General features: G+C 44.3%; 1 protein-coding gene across 1 annotated transcript; it reads right to left on the minus strand.

Annotated features, from left to right (window-relative positions):
• Nucleotides 1–1,896: 1,896 nt before the first annotated feature.
• UPK1B (uroplakin 1B) lies at nt 1,897–19,406 on the minus strand. Its single transcript, XM_040984183.1, has 7 exons — nt 19,311–19,406; nt 17,875–18,075; nt 12,338–12,412; nt 11,251–11,373; nt 7,224–7,403; nt 3,996–4,079; nt 1,897–2,111 (listed from the first exon to the last, which is right to left on the minus strand). Exons 1-7 carry the CDS (start codon nt 19,377–19,379, stop codon nt 2,061–2,063), a joined length of 783 nt encoding a protein of 260 aa, XP_040840117.1. The 5' UTR covers nt 19,380–19,406; the 3' UTR covers nt 1,897–2,060.
• Between the last annotated feature and the right edge of the window lie 1,072 nt (nt 19,407–20,478).

Consider the following 20,478-nt stretch of genomic DNA (forward strand, 5'->3'; position numbering starts at 1 on the left):
TAAAAATAAATCTTAAAAAAAAAAAGAGTTGTGGTGTAGATTTCAAAGGTTACTGAATCCAGGACAATATTTGGCTTTGGGAGAACAGATTATCTCCATTCAGAGAGGGGTTTGTACTTTTGAGGCTGAACGAGGCTGAGTCTCCAGTGGGAAGCTAACTGGAGGTGGTGGAGAGGACGGTGGTTAGCTAAATGCCCTTTCTCTGCCTAGTTGATGCTTGGGAAAGAGATCAGGTGATAGGATTTGAAGAGCGGTGGAGGTGGGGGAAATGGGGATAGCACCTATTCCTGTTGCTGCACTGGGTTCCACCAACTAGAGATCAGTTCCAGTGATCAGGAAAACATTGGCAGAGATTGAGATGGGGACTGGTTTTTCACTCACTGCTTCATATGAATTCGTTTCCCAAAAGACCTTGCTTTGACCTGAGGTTTGTCATATGGAAAACGGAATTTTGTAAGGAGCATTTGAGAGCAAGAGGCCCTGGTGGAAAGCCAGGTCAGGGTGTAGGGTGGGAATTCTCAAGCAGCAGAGAGCATGAGGGCACAAGGAGTCCTAGAGAATGGGAGAAGCCAAAGGCACCTGGATACAGCAGAGTGCAGCAAAGGAGATTAAACCTTTGCCCACAGGAACCTCCATTGAAAGACCACAGAGAGAAGAACATCAGCCAAACCCAGCTGTCATGTCTTGTTACCCTGAGACTGTTGCCCTGGGAAGGAGACAGGGAGATTGGTGAGGGGTCAGCCTTTGGCCCCCTAGCCTGAGGATGCAGAATTAGGCTCCTGACCTGGCTTTACCAGCAGATGTACCTGAATGCTCTGTGTGTCACTGTCTCCTTTGCTATCCTTTGCTCTAGTGCCCAGCCTGACTCAGGATCCGTGCAGCAGTGTGGGGTTGTGGTGCTCCCTCTGAGTTGGCTGAGAATGGGATTCCAGACATGTGTTTTAGTAAGACGTGCGGTTTCGCAGTTGGAGTTGGCAATGTTTCCATGGCTTCCAAGTTGAGAAGAAGAGATTCCGAAGCACATGACTCCATCACAACTTCTGGTGTGAAGTCTAGCAGGCGCAGTGGCGCAAGGTTCCACTGGAGAGCAGGGGCCGGTAGCCAGCAGGAAATCACACACCTGTGTGCAGTTATCATCTCCTCCACTTATTCCCATGAATTAGGTCCTTCTGTTGGAAAATTCATTTTGGTACTCAGATGTGGCTAAATTATGCCATTGGTAGAAATAAAAGGAAGTGGCCATATTTCACAACTTTTTTGTTTATAAGATCACACACAAAAATGTTGTTTTATAAGAACTTCCTTTAGGGCTGCAAATGGAAGCTGTTCAGAGAAGAAATTGTGACAGAAACAAAGATCCCCATAAGCCACTCTTGCCAAGAGGCAGCTTGCCTTTCTTCTGTTTGAAAGGTGTGTGAGTTGGGACCATTGAGAGCAAAGTTTTGGTAAACATGCAACAGGCCTCCCCTTTGTGTTTCACAGTCCTCTTTTGGAGAATTGAAATTACTATACACATGTCACTCTGCAACGTATGGGAGGAAATTTGAACTGTTGTTAGCTCAAGGTGGGGGGATTGTTCTAGAGAATTAAAGAATGTGAAGGTGACATCAAGAGATGTGGTCAGGTCTCTAGAGACAGCAGCCACCACAGAACAAGGGGCAAAGGATACATCTCAACTGTCATTTCCTTACTTATCTCACCTGCTCAGGGCTGAAATCAAGAGAAGCCTTGGAAGGTTCATTTTAGAAAACAGAAATACAGGACGATGTGCTACCTAAATATACACCTGCCTGACTATAACAACACAGATTCCTTTGATTGTATTTACATCTCTACCATAACCTGGGATGGGAGTTGACATCTACTTTACACATCAGTCTAGAAGATTGTAACTGAATCCTAGATCAGGGTGAAAAACATTAGTTAGGAGAATTTCAGGAGACTGAGCACCTAAGACACTCTTTACCCTCAACTGGGAAGGCTGAGTCCTGCTCAGGTTACTGTGAAGTCCAGTTGTGGAATAGAGCTGGTTCCAGTCCCTAATCCGGAGTCAAGTGTTCTTAATATTCAATTCTGCTCCAGTAGAACATGGTACCCAGAAGGACCCAAAACTAGAAAAAAAAAAAGATACAAACTTGTTTCAGAAACATTTCATATTACATGTAAAACCAAGTTAGGGTCATTTATGTTTGAGCACCCTGGATTTTTAAGAGTAGTCTTGCCTGGACCAATATCACCAAGCCAGATGTGACACTGAGCTCACTCTACTCTGAAGCATCACTTACACCCTGCCCCTCCAAGGCAACTTCCCTGCTCCACATCCTCTGACCCTGATACCCAAGGGGACTTTCTGTCTTCTAGGGCTGCTCTGCTCATTTGTGTGCTAAGTGAACTTCCTGGGGGAATTCTTCTCCCTCGAGGCTAATTATCCCCCAGTGTGTAACAGGCAGGGTTTCTAGCTGGCTGCTTCTTGCTAATGGAATTTTTTTTTAAAGATTTATTTTTATTATTTTTTCATTGGAAAGGCGGATATACAGAGAGGAGAGACAGAGAGGAAGATCTTCCGTCCGATGATTCACTCCCCAAGTGAGCGCAACTGGGCCGATACTATGCCGATCCGAAGCCAGGAGCCTCTTCCGGGTCTCCCACGCGGGTGCAGGTTCCCAAAGCTTTGGGCCGTCCTCGACTGCTTTCCCAGGCCACAGGCAGGGAGCTGGAAGGGAAGCGGGGCTGCCGGGATTAGAACCGGCGCCCATATGGGATCCCGGGCGACTTGCGCCACCGCGCCGGGCCCGCTAATGGAATTTAACCTCTGCTGTTAGGTGATTTTCCCTTTCTCTTTAAATGTAGTCCTGAATGGCTCCCTCCAAAGAACGCCACAGAACTCAAGGTAATAGAACATGGGGGAAAAAAATCATCAACATAGTATTGGAACTCATACTGTGACTAATCTTTAAGTAAGAGTCATTTGTAAAGTTAGGTGTGGTAGCGATAGAAAATTCATAAGTAGTTTCAGTCAAGTCTATCAAAACACCCCTGTTTTTAATCAACTAATCTATGTGAAAGATGTATGTCTTCAAACTAGGAAACATAGTGCAACAAATTGAATAAAGGAGCAAATAAAATGCAGGCATTTTCTACTAAGCAAATAATGAAGGGTTTTGTAAAAGCAGAAAACAATGCTAATTTTATCAATGTCTTTTTGGTTGTAAGAGATTCTTCCATATAATATTACTTCAAAAATGAATTAGTATTTACAAGTTCTAAGTTTATTTTTTTCAATGAGGCAAATATGAGTGGAAACAGGTCACATACACAGACATTTTCCAAGTCTTCTTTATTTTTAAGAATGTAAAATGGTTCTTGAAATCAAAACTTTGGAACCATTTCTATAGAGCAAATTAAGCAATGCACAGGGGAGATTACCTGAATTAGGATCTCAGAAGTTGGAGCCCAAATAATTTTTATGTTTTTTTGTTTGTCTTTTTATATATAGCCCTTCTAGGAGGTTTTCGTGTGCTTCCAGAGCTGGGAACCACTGTTTTAAAGTCTTGCTATGTGTGCATTAGATAAAGCAAGTGGTAAGAAAGAATGAGACTGTGAAGGTAGCTCTTTGGAAGGGGTTAGGAAAAATAATGTTGGGCAGGTGCTAACAAGAAAGGTGGCAGTCTTTGCAACTAACTGTGATAAAGTAATGAGATCTAGAGACTGGGTGGAGTTCATTAAGAAGGCAGGGCAAAAGAAGGAAGTTCTCCATCTTCCTAGGGTGAGTGCCTTCTTTCAGCCAAAGAGTTCAGATACAGGGGCACATCCACTCCCTCACTTCTCAAAGGAATTGACTGTCCCTGCTCTCGTGGTAGAGGTTTCCTGAATGGCCTTCAGGTTGGAGTTTATTTCTAGACTTTCTAATGTGGTAATGTTAACCAGCAGCAATCTCAAAATTTTTCCTTATCCTCATCTTCTGAGAAATGAAATACGTGTTAAAGAATACTCACTGTCCAGCAGAGAATAGCAAATCCAAACCAGGCAACTCCCCAGGCATGTCGGTTCATTGGTCCGGAAATCAGGTTGTAGCAGCCCTGGAGCAGAATGATTCCCGGTTGGTGTGAGGAGAATGAGAGAAAAAAAGAGCAAAAGGTCAGCAGGAAAACAGGTTCCTATTTGAATCAAAGCTTTCCTAAGTCCTAGCACCAGCTACTGGCGGTGTGTTGCTGAGCATAAATAATACTGATAAGTTTCTGTTCTATCTCACATTTACTTGTACCTTTATCCTCAACCACACCAAACAAAAATAGTGTTAACAGGACATTTCTCACAGTTAATAAGTGAATAATGCATTGTTTTAAAATTTGAAATCTTTTTCCTTCTCAAGTCTGTTATTGGCAATTTCAGGGCAGAATTACTTTTTGATTTGATTCTCTTAAAATAGTAATGCTACCATTTATGAAATCCGAAGACTTCAGCTGCTATTTTTTATGATCACTTAAGGAAACACATGGTGTGCTTCCTAAATTCTTATTTGACAATGTATTTTAATGCACTGCTATTGGATCCTACTGCTATTTTGAAGGGTCATAGTATGCATGCAAATGTGCAATTAACTTTATTCTCTGACGCATTTACTCATGCATGTCATAAACTAGCAAGCACTGGTATGCGACATGCTCTGTTTAAGTCATTAAGCAGTAATGGCAATACATTTGTGCATTATCGACCATGGAAGGCTGCAACATGGATGTGGAAAAGAAAGCCAGTCACTTCTTTATTCATACACCCATGATTTATTGAGTGCCTGGCATGATACTAAGTGTTAAACCTACATATTTGAATAATGCATGTTTCTTAGAGAGACTGGAAAAACAGATGTGTAGGGAGTGGACATTTGATCCAATGGTTAACACATTCACATCCCACATCAGAGTGCTTGGGTTCAATTCCCAGCTCCAGCTCCTAACTTTAGCTTTTTGCCAATGTGGACTCTGAAAAGCAGTGGCCATTGCTCAAATCGGGTTTCTGTTACCTGTGTGGGGGACTTGGATTACATTCTTGGTTTCTGACTCTGGCTCTGGACTGTCTCCTGCCCAGTCCCAGCTATTGCAGGTATTTAAGGAGTGAACCAATGGATGGGAACTTTCTCTGCATCTCTTTTATATCTCTTTACCTCTCTCTTTCTAAAAAAATCCACTTAAGAGACATGTCAGAAGATATTTTATAGCTCAAGGTAGTAGATGCAATCATAGAAGTAGAGAATGTTAGGTATTAGAATGGCACATTTTGTTTTGTAGTGACGTATTGCTATAGGCAGATTGGTAGAACCTGTTGTCAGGGGGAATAGTAGTTTATGGGGACCTAAGGGACTAGGATAAAGAGAATCAGAAAGGATTAATAAGCGACTGATGAGGATGAGGAATGAGATAGAGAAAGAGGTGCATAGGGAATTGGGGCTGAATGATGACAATTTGTAGATATGGCAAAGGGGTAGGTAGTATGTATGGAGATATTAGGCAAATTCAAGGCCAAGGAACTATAAGGAAGAAATTAAAGTGTTGTCAACAGAGGCTGGAGCAGTGGCTCAATGGACTAATCTAATGCTTTGTGGCACCGGCATTCCATATGTGTGTCAGTTCTAGTCTTAGCTGCAATTCAGCTCTCTGCTTATAGCCTGGAAAAGCAAGACAGAATGGGTCCCTGCACCCATGTGGGAGACCTGGAAGAAATGCATGGGTCCTGGCTCAAACTGGCTCAGTTTTGGTTGTTGCAACCATTTGAGGATTAAACCAACAGATGGAAGATCTCTCTCTCTCTCCTATCTGTAAATCTATCTTTCAAATGAAAAACAGTCTTTAAAAAAGTGTTGTCAAAATAGCAGGAGGGAAGAATCCATCTTTTCCTCCTCTGTGGTTTCATGCCTGTTCTCATGCATGCTGCCTGTGCTAGGGAAGAATGTGCTGCTATGAAAGAAACTGGTTCTCTGAGGACAAATGTCCTTTCTAATCCTTTCAAAGAGGCGACACAGTGTGGACATTATGATGATCCAATCAGGATTTGTTCACATGAGGCAGTTCCTAGGCTGAAATATTGAATGCATGTTACTGATTCTGAGAATAATAACAGTTAGATTATATGCTGTGATTATAAGCAATATGCTTAAGTTTTAGAGAAGTCTGAATATAACTGATTTTAAACATATCAGAGCAAAGTTGCTGTGAAGCTTATGACAGTTGCTTTGGTGACTATTGCAAAAAAAAAAAAATCCATATCACTTCCTTATCCTTTTCTGGATTAATTTGCCAGATCTAGTATCATGATCAGCACTATGGTGTCAGAATTTCTGCTGAACATACAGGTTGTCAAAAAATTTCTCCAAAACTAAAAAGCCTGCCATTTTTTCTTATTTAAAGATCTGACACACAACAAACCCTTTCCAAAAGGGTAACCCCCAAAGCAGAGTGTGGCACTCCAGCACACAGTGCCTGTGGAAGCTGACTCCTGGAACAGGGGAGCCCTCATTAGGGCTCTTGAGAAGTCTTATCAAGTCTTTATTGGCTTACAGATTGCGCTCTGGTAAGTATTTCTGCTTCTTAGTTTCGTTTCTATAAAATAAGGAATATATTGCTACTAACTTCTTGGCATCAAAGGATTAGTATCTGCATTCAGCAAGTACTCAATAAATGCTTCATGAACATTTATCATCTCTAGCAGCCTGAAAACACTTTTCTCCAAAACCAGCCATACGTGAACTTCCTAAATTACCAACAAAATGCTCATTTTTAGAAGACTGATCTACACTGCCACTTTAGAAGGACCATGAATATGTGATGACCCTTAGCCTCGGCTCCTGCTGTGGAGCTGGCCAAACATGGTGCTTGTATATCATCCCTTCCTAGCTACATGTTACAGAGTGAAGCTTTGTTTAATGAAACATTCAAAGCACCAATTCAAAGCCAATTCTATACACTGTAAAGTCATCATTAAAACAACGTTGGATTTTACTATTGCAAAACTCTTGTTCTGTTAATTTCATGACATGTAAATTTGCCCACATGAGCTATAGATGGGCATTCACAGCTCACCCAGAGAGAATCATGAAATGGTTAAAATTGGTTGAGGTGAAAAAGGTGGAGTGTTCCCTTCTGAGAGACTATTTTCTACAGCTGATCAATGCTTTCTTCTACAGAGCCATGAGAATGTTCTGGCAGGTGTTGGCAGGAGAGAGGACTCACCTGATTGTGATAATAACCAGGCACTCCTAGTTTGCAAGCTTCCAGGTTGAGAGGTTCTTTAAGATTGTTCATGACACAGCACTGGCGAGGCCAGGGATAGTCGGCGTCATTGTTCTCTGTCCGGAAGGCTGATGTGTATTTCTGCCAGTCTGATGGGCCGTGGACACCACAGCAGTTATCCTGTCAGTGGATGAGAGGTACACAATTCTCTTTCATTATCTTTATTCAAGCCATCCATACAGCAAGGGAAATCGTAAAGTAAGAAGGGCCAACATTGCTGTGCAGCACGTGAAGCTTCTGCTTATCTTGCCAGCATCCCAAGCTACTTTGCCTTCATTCAGCTCCATGCTAATGCTCCTGAGGAATGTGGACAATGAGGAAGATGGCCTGACTTGGGCCAGTTCAACCTACGTGAGAGACCCGGATGGTTCTGGCGTTGGCCTCACCTAGTCCTGGCTGTTGTGGTCATTTGGGGTTTGAATCAAGGGATGCATGTTTTCTTTCTATCACTCATCCTGTTTAATAAGTGAACAAATCTTAAAAAAAAAAAAAAAAAGAAATGGAAAGTATACTACATTATATTTTTACTAAAAATTAGAAGTGCAGAATCAATTGCTTATATTTTAGAGTCTATGAAATATTTTTTTATACTTTTATCTGCCAATAATGAACTTGGGGCTTTTGACATGTTACTTAAACTCTCTGAACTTCATTTTCTTTTAATTACATAATTAGGATAAGTATACCTGTAATGTCTATCCTATAAAATTAAGAGAATTCAATAAATTAACATACAGGTATGTTACATACATACATACATACAATAAATTAACATAAATTAACATAATATGTTTATTCCAGTGCTTGGCTTGTAGTAAATCCTTAAGAAACATTAGTTATTATTAAGACCAGTATTTTGATACATCGATGCAAAAGCAATATAACTATGCCAATATTACAAATGAGTAAATTGAGAATCAGAAAATGTAAGTTTACAAATAAAGGAATTATGAATATTTCTTGCTTTGTTTTTCTATATTTTTAACATCTTTTTCCAGAGTAATTATGTATTTCTTGTAAAATGGAAGAACAGAAACTAGAAAAACTAACCCAAACCATGTGCTGTTTATAGGAAAGAAACTTTAATCAATACATAACTGATATTTGTGCACTCTAAATATGATTCAGGTTGGAGAGTAAAAGTTCATATCACTTCCCTTCCTTCTTCAAAATAAATTGTACTAAAATATTTCAAGGAAGGAAGTTAAAACTGCAGGTGTATTTTAGAATACATGCAATTAAACAAACATGATGGTAAATCAATTATTTTTAAAGGATGTCCATTTTTGCCATTGTATTATAGGAAAAAAGTAGGCACCCGAAATAGTAATTTTTTTAAAGAAATTGTTCGAGAGAGAGTAAGGGAGGGAGGAAATGAGAGTGAGGGAGAGACTGTTCTCCACCAGCTCAGTTTTTGATGTAAAGGACTCAGGAGCGTGATCTAGGTCTACCATGTTGCTGTTGGAGACCCGAATACCTGAGCCATCATCTGCTGCCTTTGCAGTGTGTGCATTAGCAGGAAGCTGGAGACAGGGGCAAGAGGTGGGAGCCAAACCACCCCGGGACTCTGACAAGGGATGCAGGTATTCCAAACAGGATCTTGACTGCTGTAAACCACTGCTCTCATTCTGTATTTTAACCTGAGAATTCTAGGGGAAAAATTTTAGGTTTGAATTAGTTTTATTTTAGGTTAGGATTTAGGCAGAGATGAAAAAGAGTTAAGGCTAAAGAATTGAGCTTTGAGGTACTCCAACATTTAGAGTTGGGGAAAAGTGAAAAATCCAGCAAAACAGACTAAGGAGAATGACCATAGTGACAAATGCTGGTGACAATGTCTATTAAGATTAGGACAGAAATTTGGCCATTACATTTGACAGGATGGATATAATTGGTAATTGTGATAAAGGTCCATTTCAGTGAAGTGATGAAGTCGGAAACCAATTATAGTTGCACAAAAGCAGATGAAAAATGTGAAATGGAGACAGCAAGTGTAGATACCTCTTTCCAGATTTGTTGTGATATAAAGCCTATTTGTTTTGTTGATTGGCTGTGGGGCAAGAGAGCTTTTTGAAAAGACGGACGATTTAAGATTTTCTTTTAGTTTGCTGAAAGGGTGCAATTGATGGGACAGATCTGAACAGGGGAGATTTTCAGAGCATAGGCAAAATAATCCAGAATTGAAACAAACAAAGTTGAAAAAAAAAGCACAGTACACAAGTGCAGGTAAACATAGATGGATATATTTGATGGTAGAAAGATGAGATAGTTCTTGTGTGATTGCTTCTATTCCCTCAGTAAAACTTGACATCAGATCACAGCTGAGAGTGATGTGAGGAGAGGATATTGGATGTATAAAAATAGGGAACAAGATATAAAAATAGAAGCAAGCAAATTTTCTTCAAAACACAGAAGGAAATATTGAGTGTACATTTGAGTTCCGTGGTCATATATTTGAATTGAAGCTAGCACGAGTATGTGACTTTTTTCCAGCAATGTTAATCTCTTACAGGTTAGAGTGAGCCAAAAATTATATTCAATTGCAGTAGGGACTGTTTTGGAAAGGCCAGTGAACACAGACAGGAGGAGAAGTAAAAATGACCAGTACAGGAATTGCTATAGGGCTGGACCTGAAATAGAAGTTAGGTAAAAAGAGCAGAGAAAACATGAGAAAGCTGATAGAAACTGAAGTCAATTAGAGCAGATGTAATGGGAGCAAAATGATGGAAATGGGGGTATTAGGGTAAAAAAAACCCATAGCACAGAGTGGGATTCTCTAAGCTGATATAGTTATTGGCGATGGCTCTTTATGGTCATAGAAGAGGGAGAATATAATGTTTGGAAGGGAGTAGGACATGGATTTGAAGATCAAACATTGAATGAATCTTTCATATAGATATTTAATTCTCCAGATAGAAGTATGAGGGAAGAGGTAAATAATGAGCTACTAAAATCTTTAATGAAGGCAAGAGAACAGGCTTGGTGTAGAGATGCTGCTAAATAATATCAATAAGAGTCATGGATGATGTGGATTGAGGACAGGACTTTAAATATTTGATGGAGGAAGAAACGAATGAAGAAAATAGCATGGCAGCCAAGGGGAGCCAATGTATAGGCTACATGGTGTGCAAGGTAGGAGAAAAAATGGGAGTGTTTCCCACAGGACACAGCTAGGTTACTGGTGAGGTAACCAGTGAAAAGAGAGCTTGAAGAAGGAATGGAGGCTATCAGAGTGGTTGCTGATGATATGCTGTGGAAAGTTGGTGTTGGAGTGGGGGCCATTGTGAGAGTTGGGTTGATCAGGGTTGTGAAGAAGATAACAATTTGTATACATAGGGTAATATCGGAGTAAGGATTGGTATTTCCAACTGTTTAAGTTTTTGGTGGCATTTGAGATAAACATATGTGATTGCCAGTTGGAGAAAATTGAGTAACCAAATAAAATAATAGACCTTGTTCTTAGGATGAGATTATAGGAGGTGTGACAAGATAGCAAAAAATCAAACACCAAAAACCAAAAAACAAAAACCCCCCAAAACCAGGTGATAATGGTCTTTTGAGTTCACAGTGGGGACAGAAAAGACAACATTTTTCTTTTATTGTAAATGATACTCGAGTTGTAAGAGGTAGAACAAGTGAGTGGTGTAAATGTTTTAACAGTTATTTCTTATCCGTATAACTAAGCTTGTCAGCATCCTAGCTTGAAACAAAAGACAGATGTGGGGGTCCCACTGAGTCATGAGCATAACACTCCTTCCCGCCCTCCCTCCTTTCCCCATTCCTATCCACCTACCTCCATCCTTTCCTTGCTCTCATCAATCAGAGGAATAGAGGATTTTGTCTATAAGAAGCTTTTCCAAGAAGGGCTGGGGGAGGTCACAGTCCTCACACATTTAGTTCATTCCTAACTCCATCCCTTAGTTATTGGTTTAGATGCATAGTGGTATCTTACCTGAATTGCAGGCCTTACCTGGAGCATTAGCCTATCCCAGGTTTTGGTGACTCCGTTGTTTTTCCATTGGTCATCATTGTTTGGAGGGCTGTTATTCTGGTACCTCTCCAGCATCTGTTTCAGGAAGAGGTTCGGTGTGAACTGCAGGGGGAAGGTGTAACACAAGAGAAAGAGTTATAGTCCCCAGAGCAGAGGATACTCTCAGCTAGTTGCTAGGAACACAGAACTATCTCTCCTGGAGAAAAATTGTTCATAGAGGCACCAAGTGCAGTCAGCTAAGGCTGCTTCCAATTGGCTGAATTCCCCCACCTTGAAAGAAATCCTTGAGACCAATGGGTAGACATTGTAGGGGACCTGAGGCCAGGGACTCAGGGGGAAAAGTAGGAGAGATGCTGAATTGGCAAGCAGTGTTTGTTGTGGTACTATATTGATCATGGCATTGGGAGGCCAATGGCCATGCAGAAAGATGAGGAACACAGGGGTTACAGGCTTGGGCCCTGGGAGTCAGCCTGCACAGGCTCAGAATTCTGGCGTGGCAGCTGAGCATCTTTAAACAAGTTACTTTACCTTTGTTTTTGTTTGTGAAACAAGGATAGTGACCATGTCTGTCACAGATTGCAATGATTCAGTAAAATTAAACATGTATACCTATGTCATTTATATGCACATTTGACTATCTGACACATAGTTTAGGGCTTGATGCATGTCAGCTATAAAATTATTGTGCTAAATATGGCTGTTTTTAAAAAAGCTTTATTTACTGGCTTGAAAGGCACTGATGAAGTCAGAGAATGATCTGCTGGTTCATTCCCTAAATGCTGAGGCAGCAGGTGTGGGGAGAGGGGATTAGACAAGGATGAAGCCAGGAATAACAGGTAGGTCTCTTCTGTATATTTCAGGGACCCAAGCCATTGGGTCATTACCTGCCACTTGCCAAGTGGTTAGCAGAAAATTAGGAGGAAAACTGTTGGGAATTCAAACCCAGTTACTGTTATATAGGTTGCTGCCATCCCAATGGGTGCATTAACTGCTATGACAGATGCCTGCCCTAGAAATGACAACTCTGTTATCATTGTTGCTCTGTGCGTGACGATTCTGTACTCACAAAGTCTCGTTGTGTTGCTGCGGTGATACAAGATGCCACTTCAAAGCCGTATACTATAAACATCAGAATGAAATACTGAAGGGAAGCAAACAAGAGAGAAGAATTACATTACCCTCCAAGAGAGACTTCCCCAAATGGTTGTTATCATCTTTCAGCATATTTCCCTGGATAAAAATCATCCAATCCTTTACAGAGTTATTCCACAAGTGCTCACTGAAGAGCAGTTTGGCATGGGCTGTGTGAGAAAAACGCTTGGTGCAAGTCAGATCAGTTCTCCCCTTTTCTCCAGAGAATGAATGGTCACTGAACACACAGTTTCTCAGATAAGCATCCTGAATTTCTATTTTAACTGGGAGAACCAAGTGCAAGAGAATGAACTGGTGTGTGTGTGTGTGTGTGTGTGTGTGTGTGTGTGTGTGTGTGCGCGCGTGCGCATGCAGGCTCAGTGGTTACTTACGAGTTTGGTATCTCACACACCATGTAGAACCTCATAAATCACCTTTATTTGGGAGGATGTGTTTTCAATGGTTTGCTAAAAACGTAGAATCACAGAAGGCAGAAAGAGATGATTCAAATCCTGCTTAACAGTCCGTGTCCCTCCTAACCAGCACCTGTTCTCTTCAGAGCAAAGCAGGCAGTTTCTCACAGACTTGCTGGCCTTCTTGTGTCACCCTTCTCCCTCTAATGACCAGACAGGTGAGTGAGAGAGCATAGGGGTGGAGTGGGTATGTCCCTAATGGTTTCATAGGTCACAGACTCCTTTGGCTTGAGGTTAGCTGAACTGTAAATGACTTCTGAATCTGGAATGGAAACGCTTGGCGAGGTTTGTCTTTTCCTGCTTTTACTTGTGCTTTCCTGGTCTTTGTGTCCCTGGGAAGGGACACTGTGGTCAGTGCCAGTGGGGGAGGGTGAGAAATTATTCTTTGCTATCCTCACTGTCTGGCCCAGAGAAAGTTCTAGCTGAGAGTCACCAGTGGGAGACTGTGAGAGGCACAGAATGCTTTTCCTGTATTAGCTCCACACTTGTTCCTTGTCAAGGGCTTTGAGGCTCTTCTTACAGATCCGCTTAGCAACCCTCCAGGGAAGAGGCCCCGGGGGCAGGTGTGTCTCCTTTCAGTCCCTTTGATGGAAGGGAGAACTGGATCAAAGGAAGGCTGGAACACAAGTATAGGTTGTCACTAGGGACACCCATCTCTTCTCTGCCTTTTTCCCCTCTAACATTGCTTTCCTCACATTTTCCAAGCAGGTCCTTTTGTCCTAGACCTTACACACACCAAGGAACTACGGAATGTAATTGTGCTGCATTCTTGGGGTACCCAGATGGTGGTTAGCTCAAAGGGAAAGTAAATAAAAAAGAACTTCAAGTTGCTGGACTTGTTCTGTAAGGTATAACTCCAATCCTGCAGCATTTGGGGAGGGGATTATTTCAGGGATTGAAAGTCCTATGTGTTTGCCAGAATGTCTGACACAATGTAAGAACTGTTGCCTTGAGAGCAAGAGGGCAGGAGGCTGGGAGCCGGCATCAAGGCCAAACTCAGCTTTCTCAGACAGGCTGGCTGCATCTTTTCTTGCATCTGCAAAGGCAATGTGTGATCTTGTTGGCTGTAGTTTGTGGCAGAAACCATTCTGGGGGTACACCTAATCAGAACCTCCAGAGACAGATGTGCATTGCACATATTCTCTCCAGAGTTGATTATCAAGGGCTCTAGAGGACTTTAAAAACAAAGCAAATAAAAATGTGGGAAATGCAGAGCATCACACAAAATTAAACTGAAAAATATTTTCAAAAAGACTTATGCTTTCTCGGGTGGGTCTCAGGACGGGGCGTCTCATGCCTGGATTCCGGACGGCCGCCATGGGCACATGGTGAGCCGTGTCCGGGCCTGCTGGGTTCCAGAGGCTGCTTCCTTTGGGGTGAGTAGACCGAGGGGGGAGGCCTCTGGGACCGGGCAGGTCCGGCACCCAGCCACCGCCCTCATTGGGCGGTGAAGGGGATTTGGGAGGGGCGCGACCTTAGGCCTGGGAATTTAAACCTCCAGCTGCCTCCTGGCAGCTGGTGGGTCTCAGGACGGGGCGTCTCATGCCTGGATTCCGGACGGCCGCCATGGGCACATGGTGAGCCGTGTCCGGGCCTGCTGGGTTCCAGAGGCTGCTTCCTTTGGGGTGAGTAGACCGAGGGGGGAGGCCTCTGGGACCGGGCAGGTCCGGCACTCAGCCACCACCCTCACTGGGCGGTGAAGGGGATTTGGGAGGGGCGCGACCTTAGGCCTGGGAATTTAAACCTCCAGCTGCCTCCTGGCAGCTGGTGGGTCTCAGGACGGGGCGTCTCATGCCTGGATTCCGGACGGCCGCCATGGGCACATGGTGAGCCGTGTCCGGGCCTGCTGGGTTCCAGAGGCTGCTTCCTTTGGGGTGAGTAGACCGAGGGGGGAGGCCTCTGGGACCGGGCAGGTCCGGCACCCAGCCACCGCCCTCATTGGGCGGTGAAGGGGATTTGGGAGGGGCGCGACCTTAGGCCTGGGAATTTAAACCTCCAGCTGCCTCCTGGCAGCTGGTGGGTCTCAGGACGGGGCGTCTCATGCCTGGATTCCGGACGGCCGCCATGGGCACATGGTGAGCCGTGTCCGGGCCTGCTGGGTTCCAGAGGCTGCTTCCTTTGGGGTGAGTAGACCGAGGGGGGAGGCCTCTGGGACCGGGCAGGTCCGGCACCCAGCCACCGCCCTCATTGGGCGGTGAAGGGGATTTGGGAGGGGCGCGACCTTAGGCCTGGGAATTTAAACCTCCAGCTGCCTCCTGGCAGCTGGTGGGTGTCAGGACGGGGCCGTCTCATGCCTGGATCCCAGACGGCCACCATGGGAACATGGTGAGTCATATCCGGGCGGCCAGTGTGCCATTGGTGCCAGGCTCCGCCTACTGGCCGCCCGGCTGGGAGCTCTGGGGATTTTGTTCTTTCAGTGGCTGCTTAATTAGCTCCAGGTTGAACACATTGTGATTCTCGGACCTGAAACAGGCAGTAACTCTTTCTTTGTAAAAGTTATAATCACTAATAATGCTGGGCACCAAATACCAGTCCATGCAGAAGCCTGGGCTTGGGGCTTGTCCTGCAAAAGTAGCTCCAACGGCTGGCTAATGTGTCAACTGGTGGGGAACAGAGTAGATCTGGTACGAAGGAGCAAACCTTAGCCCACAAGCAAAACTAGAAACCAGGAGGGAGCAAAGGTCATGCCAAGCTAGGCTCTTGTACCTACTGGTCTGCAGGAGCCAGGGACACAAAGCCACAGTGTCTAAGGCAGAGGTCGGGACAGGTGAGGAGCTGTGCTAAGCTGAGTCAGAGCAACCACTGGCATGCGAGTGATTTATCGCTGGGAACAGACCCGGTTGGGGAGCAAAGGGGACAACCCTAGCTGGGCTGAGGTTCCCACAAAGAGGCACGTGGCCTGGAAGGGGGGCTGCGTTCTGATCTGGATACAGTTGTAGTCTCCCTTGGCACAAGTGTGGACTGGGATTGGATGCACCGAACCGGGCTGGACCCCGACTCCCCCTGGTGTTCTGGAGGACCAGGGCAGATGTGTGATAGACTAGGCAAGGTCTCAAACCCCTACTGAGCCATGTGTGAGCCATACGTAGGTATGGACAAGCCATGGCTGGGCTGGAACATCCAACAGCAAGAACCAGATTGGGTGGAAGGCCAGTCAGGAAAAGCCACAGTTCCTGCTATGACAGGAGGTGGACTGAGTAGGATTGGCTCATGGACCCACTGGTAAGCGTGTAACCTGGCATTGGGAGAGGTTCTGATGGAGGAGCCTGGGCAACTCCTCTGGCAGGACACAGACCCGGCAGGTCAGCGCAAGAAACATGATAGGAAACAGCCCAGAACAGGCCATGGAAAGCTACCCACTGGCATACACTTGGCAGACGTAGGGGCAAGACCAGGCTGAATCTGTCCACGTCATCCACTGGCAAATCCAGGCACCAGTGTGGGTCGACCTAGGTTCGGTTGCAACAAAGACTAGTGCACAATATGGAATGCCGAGGTGAGGTTGCCTGTACCGGAGGGGACCGCAGCGCCCAACCAGCCTGAGAACAAGAAAGGAAGTAGGCAGAGCCAGCAGGGGAATAAGGGAGGGTTCCTTTGCTGGACAGCTACTCCCGCTGGAGAGCATGGGCTGGGATGGGGGCAGACCAGACTAGGCAGAGCTACCACACCTGTGCGCCTCATGTGGACTAGATCAGGGAAAAGCCGGGCTCGGTGGATTATTCCTACTGGTGCAAACAGAATTAAAGTGGGCGAGGTTTGTTTTGGGCAGCTGGAATCTGGGAGTGGGAGAGGCCTGGGAGGGTAATAGTGGGCTCATCCCTCTTGGGTTACCACTTCCACGGGAGGACATAAAACTAAACAGTGGCTGGGGTGGAATGGGGTGTGGGGCAGACTGGATTACTGCTACACTTACTGGCAAACCAGGGTAGGGGCGGTCCTGGTGGGGGTTATTGTGGGTCGCTCCAACTAGGCTGCAGCTCCCACTGGTTTAGGTGAGGGCCAAATATGTGCGGGGCAGAACCAGGCTGGACTGCAACACCCATTGGTTCCAGTGGAAGTCGGGAGTGAAAACAGAACCAACCCAGCAATTACAACCACCAGCTGATTGGAGCGATGGACGGTGCCTGGCCCTGTACTTGTTAGCACATACAAGAAGTTTCTTTGGAGATCTTCCTAATCTAAATGCTGGACTCAGAACCCTAACGAAGAAAAGAGAGAAGACAGAACAGGTCAACCAACCATCTCAGCTATGATGGACTATGTCAATCAGTGGATTTTTCAAAGACCTCATAGTGCTTGGAGTGGCGAGATTGACAGCGATTCATAACTGTTGCAACATCAAAACCACTCGAGCAAGAACCTCAGAGCATGCCCTACACCCGGGACTTGGGGAGGGTGGGAAATTGGGTTGGCCTTCTCCCTTAATACCCCCCTTTTAAACATGAAGGTAACAATATGGAAAACATACTAGTATTATCCACTTTCCTGTAGCCCTTGAACCTTCTTACTCTAACTAAGTATGTAAAGAATATAAAAATAAATTATATTTAAAAAAAAAAGACTTATGCTTTCTCTTAAAAATTTATTCCTATTTGTATTTTATATCAATACATGAGTAACAGTGAAGTAGTATTTTAGATTGCTTATGGTAAAACAAAATCTCATAAACAAGTTCTCCTGTATATTTCCCTGGTTATACCTGTTGTCTTTGTTGATACATGTAGATATCATTTGGAAAAGCCAGATCTGGGAAACACTCAGCAAGTGATCTCAGGTGTCTCCCCTTGGCATTCTTTGTACAGGAATTGTCTGGATTTGCAATAGTGGAGGGTGTCCTTTCCCCACAGGAGCAATCTTTGCTGAGGTTAAGTCTTAACTATCTTCTGGCACTCTGTTCCCACCTGCCCCATTGAAAGCTTAAAGTTCTTCTCAGCAAAGCACAAGCAATCCTTTAGACTTTTCTCCAAGAAAACCACTGTCGAGAGTTTGAAGATCTTACCGCCAGAAGGATTTTCTTGTTGGACTTCATGATGCCCACGATGCCTAGAATGCACAGGCAGAAAAGGCAGATACCAACAAACATGCCAATCCAGGCAGCCCCAAAGATGTCATCATTGTTGGTGGCTTCCAGCAGTGGATAGAGGCTGTGCTGGTCAGATACAAAGAAGATGCACTCTGCTGTCAGGGCAATGCCGCACATCTGGGGGCAGAGTGGGTTCCGTCAGCTGGTGGCCAGGACAGCATCGTTGGGAAAAGGGACAAAGGCAGCCTGGGAAGAGAGACTCACTCCCTCCCCTGCAACTCTAGGATATCAGACAACTCTTTCCATCTGCTGATTGCTTGCTCACCTTGTGCTGATATCTGGGGAAAAGACTAAGACCATTTTACATCATTCTTTAAGTCTCTGCGGCATGACACATCTAGACCCGATGCCTACTTACATGAAGATAATTCTTGCCACTTGGGTGTCCCCTCACTTTCTCCCAATTCCTAGGCTGTAGTACTTAAAGAGTTCTCAGTCCTATTTATTAGTGAGAGCTTGAAGGAACCTTGGTGATTATTCTGTCCAAATCCCTCTTTTCTAGATGAGGGATATTGGCCTTGAAAAGTAATGACTTGCACTGCAGGCTCACCCTATCAGGACCATACAATTCTGCCTCTGAGTTGTTTTCACATCCTGGTTTGGATTATATCAAGAAGAGAAAAAAATCTACTCCCACCCCAACCACGTTTAACATTATAGTCCCATAAAAATTCAAACCAAAGAAAAAGAGGAAAGAAATACCAAAGTGTGTGTGTATCAAACTGATGGAAATGTTTGGACACTGATCATGATTTCCGTTAGATTGTTTTAAAGTTGGGAGGGAGGGGTTGGCATTATGGTCAAATAGGTTAAGTTACCACCTACCACTCCAGCATTCCATATGGGTACTTGTTTGAGTCCTGGCTGCTCCACTTCCAGTCTGACTTCTTTCTAATGAGCCTGGGAAAGCAGTGGAAGAGGCCCATATGTTTAGGCCTCTGGTCCCACGTGGCAGACCTAGATGGAATTCCAGGCTCCTGGCTTTAGCATGGCTTAGCCCTGGCTGTTGCAGCCATTTGAGGAGTAAACTAGTGGATTTTCTCTATCTTTCTCTGTATCTCTGCCTTTCAAATAATAAATAAACAAACAAACAAATAAATAAAATCTTAAAAAGTAAAGGGAAATACCTATTTTTCAACTGTAGGCATCTGTTGTATTACATGGTTGCATTTAATTATATAATTAAACTCTAGCTAACATATTTACTAACAAATTTTTTAAAATAAAAGAAATACAACAAATATAGTAAGCTGGTAATTATGCCATTTATTTCCTTTAAACTCTCACTTCTGATGAATCTAAAATCACGGTTAAAGGAAGTGCAGAATCTCCTGAAAATCCTGGTTACTTACACCAATAATCACATTTCCAAAAATCAGCAAGCCCTGGAAGCAACGGACAGTGGAGTCATCTTTGGCCATCTTCAGGATTTTTCCTAAGTTGAAGACATAGTTGAGAACTTTATGACTTAATAAAAGCACATGACAAATAATTCTATTTTTCAAAATTGAATCTCCTTTTTTTGTGTATTACCTTCTTGTGTTTCAAACCAAAGAAATGGAATCTTTTGGCAAAAGGTGAAATTTTGTTATCAACCTCAGAAATCACAATAGTTTAATAAAGAAGATAATGAAGATTTTCAGAGTCCAAGCCAATGTTTTTTGGGAGCTCTCTAAGATGTAGTGGCTAGCGCGTGATCTATGGCTGGGAATAGGCCTGGTTGGGGAGCCAAGGGGACACCCTTGCTCGGTTGAGATTCCCACCGAGGAGCATGGGGGCTGGAACGGGGGCTGCATTCTGATCTGGACACGGCTGTAGTCTCCCTTGGCACAACTGTGGGCTGAGACTGGACGTTTGAAGCCAGGCTATACTCCAACACCATCTGGTGCTCTGGAGGACCAGGGTAGATGTGGGACAGACTAGGCTAGGTCTCAGTCCCTACTGAGCCTTGTGTGAGCTGTATGTGGATATGGACAAGTCATGGCTGGGCTGAAAGATCCAACAGCAAAAACCAGACTGGGTTGAAGGTCAGTCAGGAAAGGCCACTGTTCCTGCTAGGACAGTAGGTGAACTGAATAGGGCTGGCTTATGGACCCCCTGGTATGCACAAAATCTGGCACTGGGAGATGTTCTGATGGAGGAGCCTGGACAACTCCTCTGGCAGGACACAGTCCCTGCAAGCAAGTGCAAGAAGCATGATAGGAAACAGCCCAGAATAGGCCATGGAAAGTTACCCATTGGCATACATTTGGCAGGGGTTGGGGGCAGACCATGCTGAACCAGTTCACATCACCCACTGGCAAATCTGAGCACCAGAACAGAGTGTGGTTTGAACCGGGTTCGGTAGCAACCAAAACCAGTGCACATCACGGAACGCCAAGGTGAGGTGACCTGTACCAAATGTGGCCGCAGCACCCAACCAGCACAGGTGAGAACCAGGGAGGGAGGGGCCAGGGTAGGCAGGGGGAATGTGGAGGGCTCTCCTGCTGGACAGCCACTCCGCTGGAGAGTGTGGATTGG

The sequence above is a fragment of the Ochotona curzoniae genome, unplaced genomic scaffold, assembly GCF_017591425.1.
Source record: "Ochotona curzoniae isolate NIBS_2020 unplaced genomic scaffold, NIBS_Ocur_1.0 contig_4093, whole genome shotgun sequence".
Lineage (NCBI taxonomy): Eukaryota > Metazoa > Chordata > Mammalia > Lagomorpha > Ochotonidae > Ochotona > Ochotona curzoniae.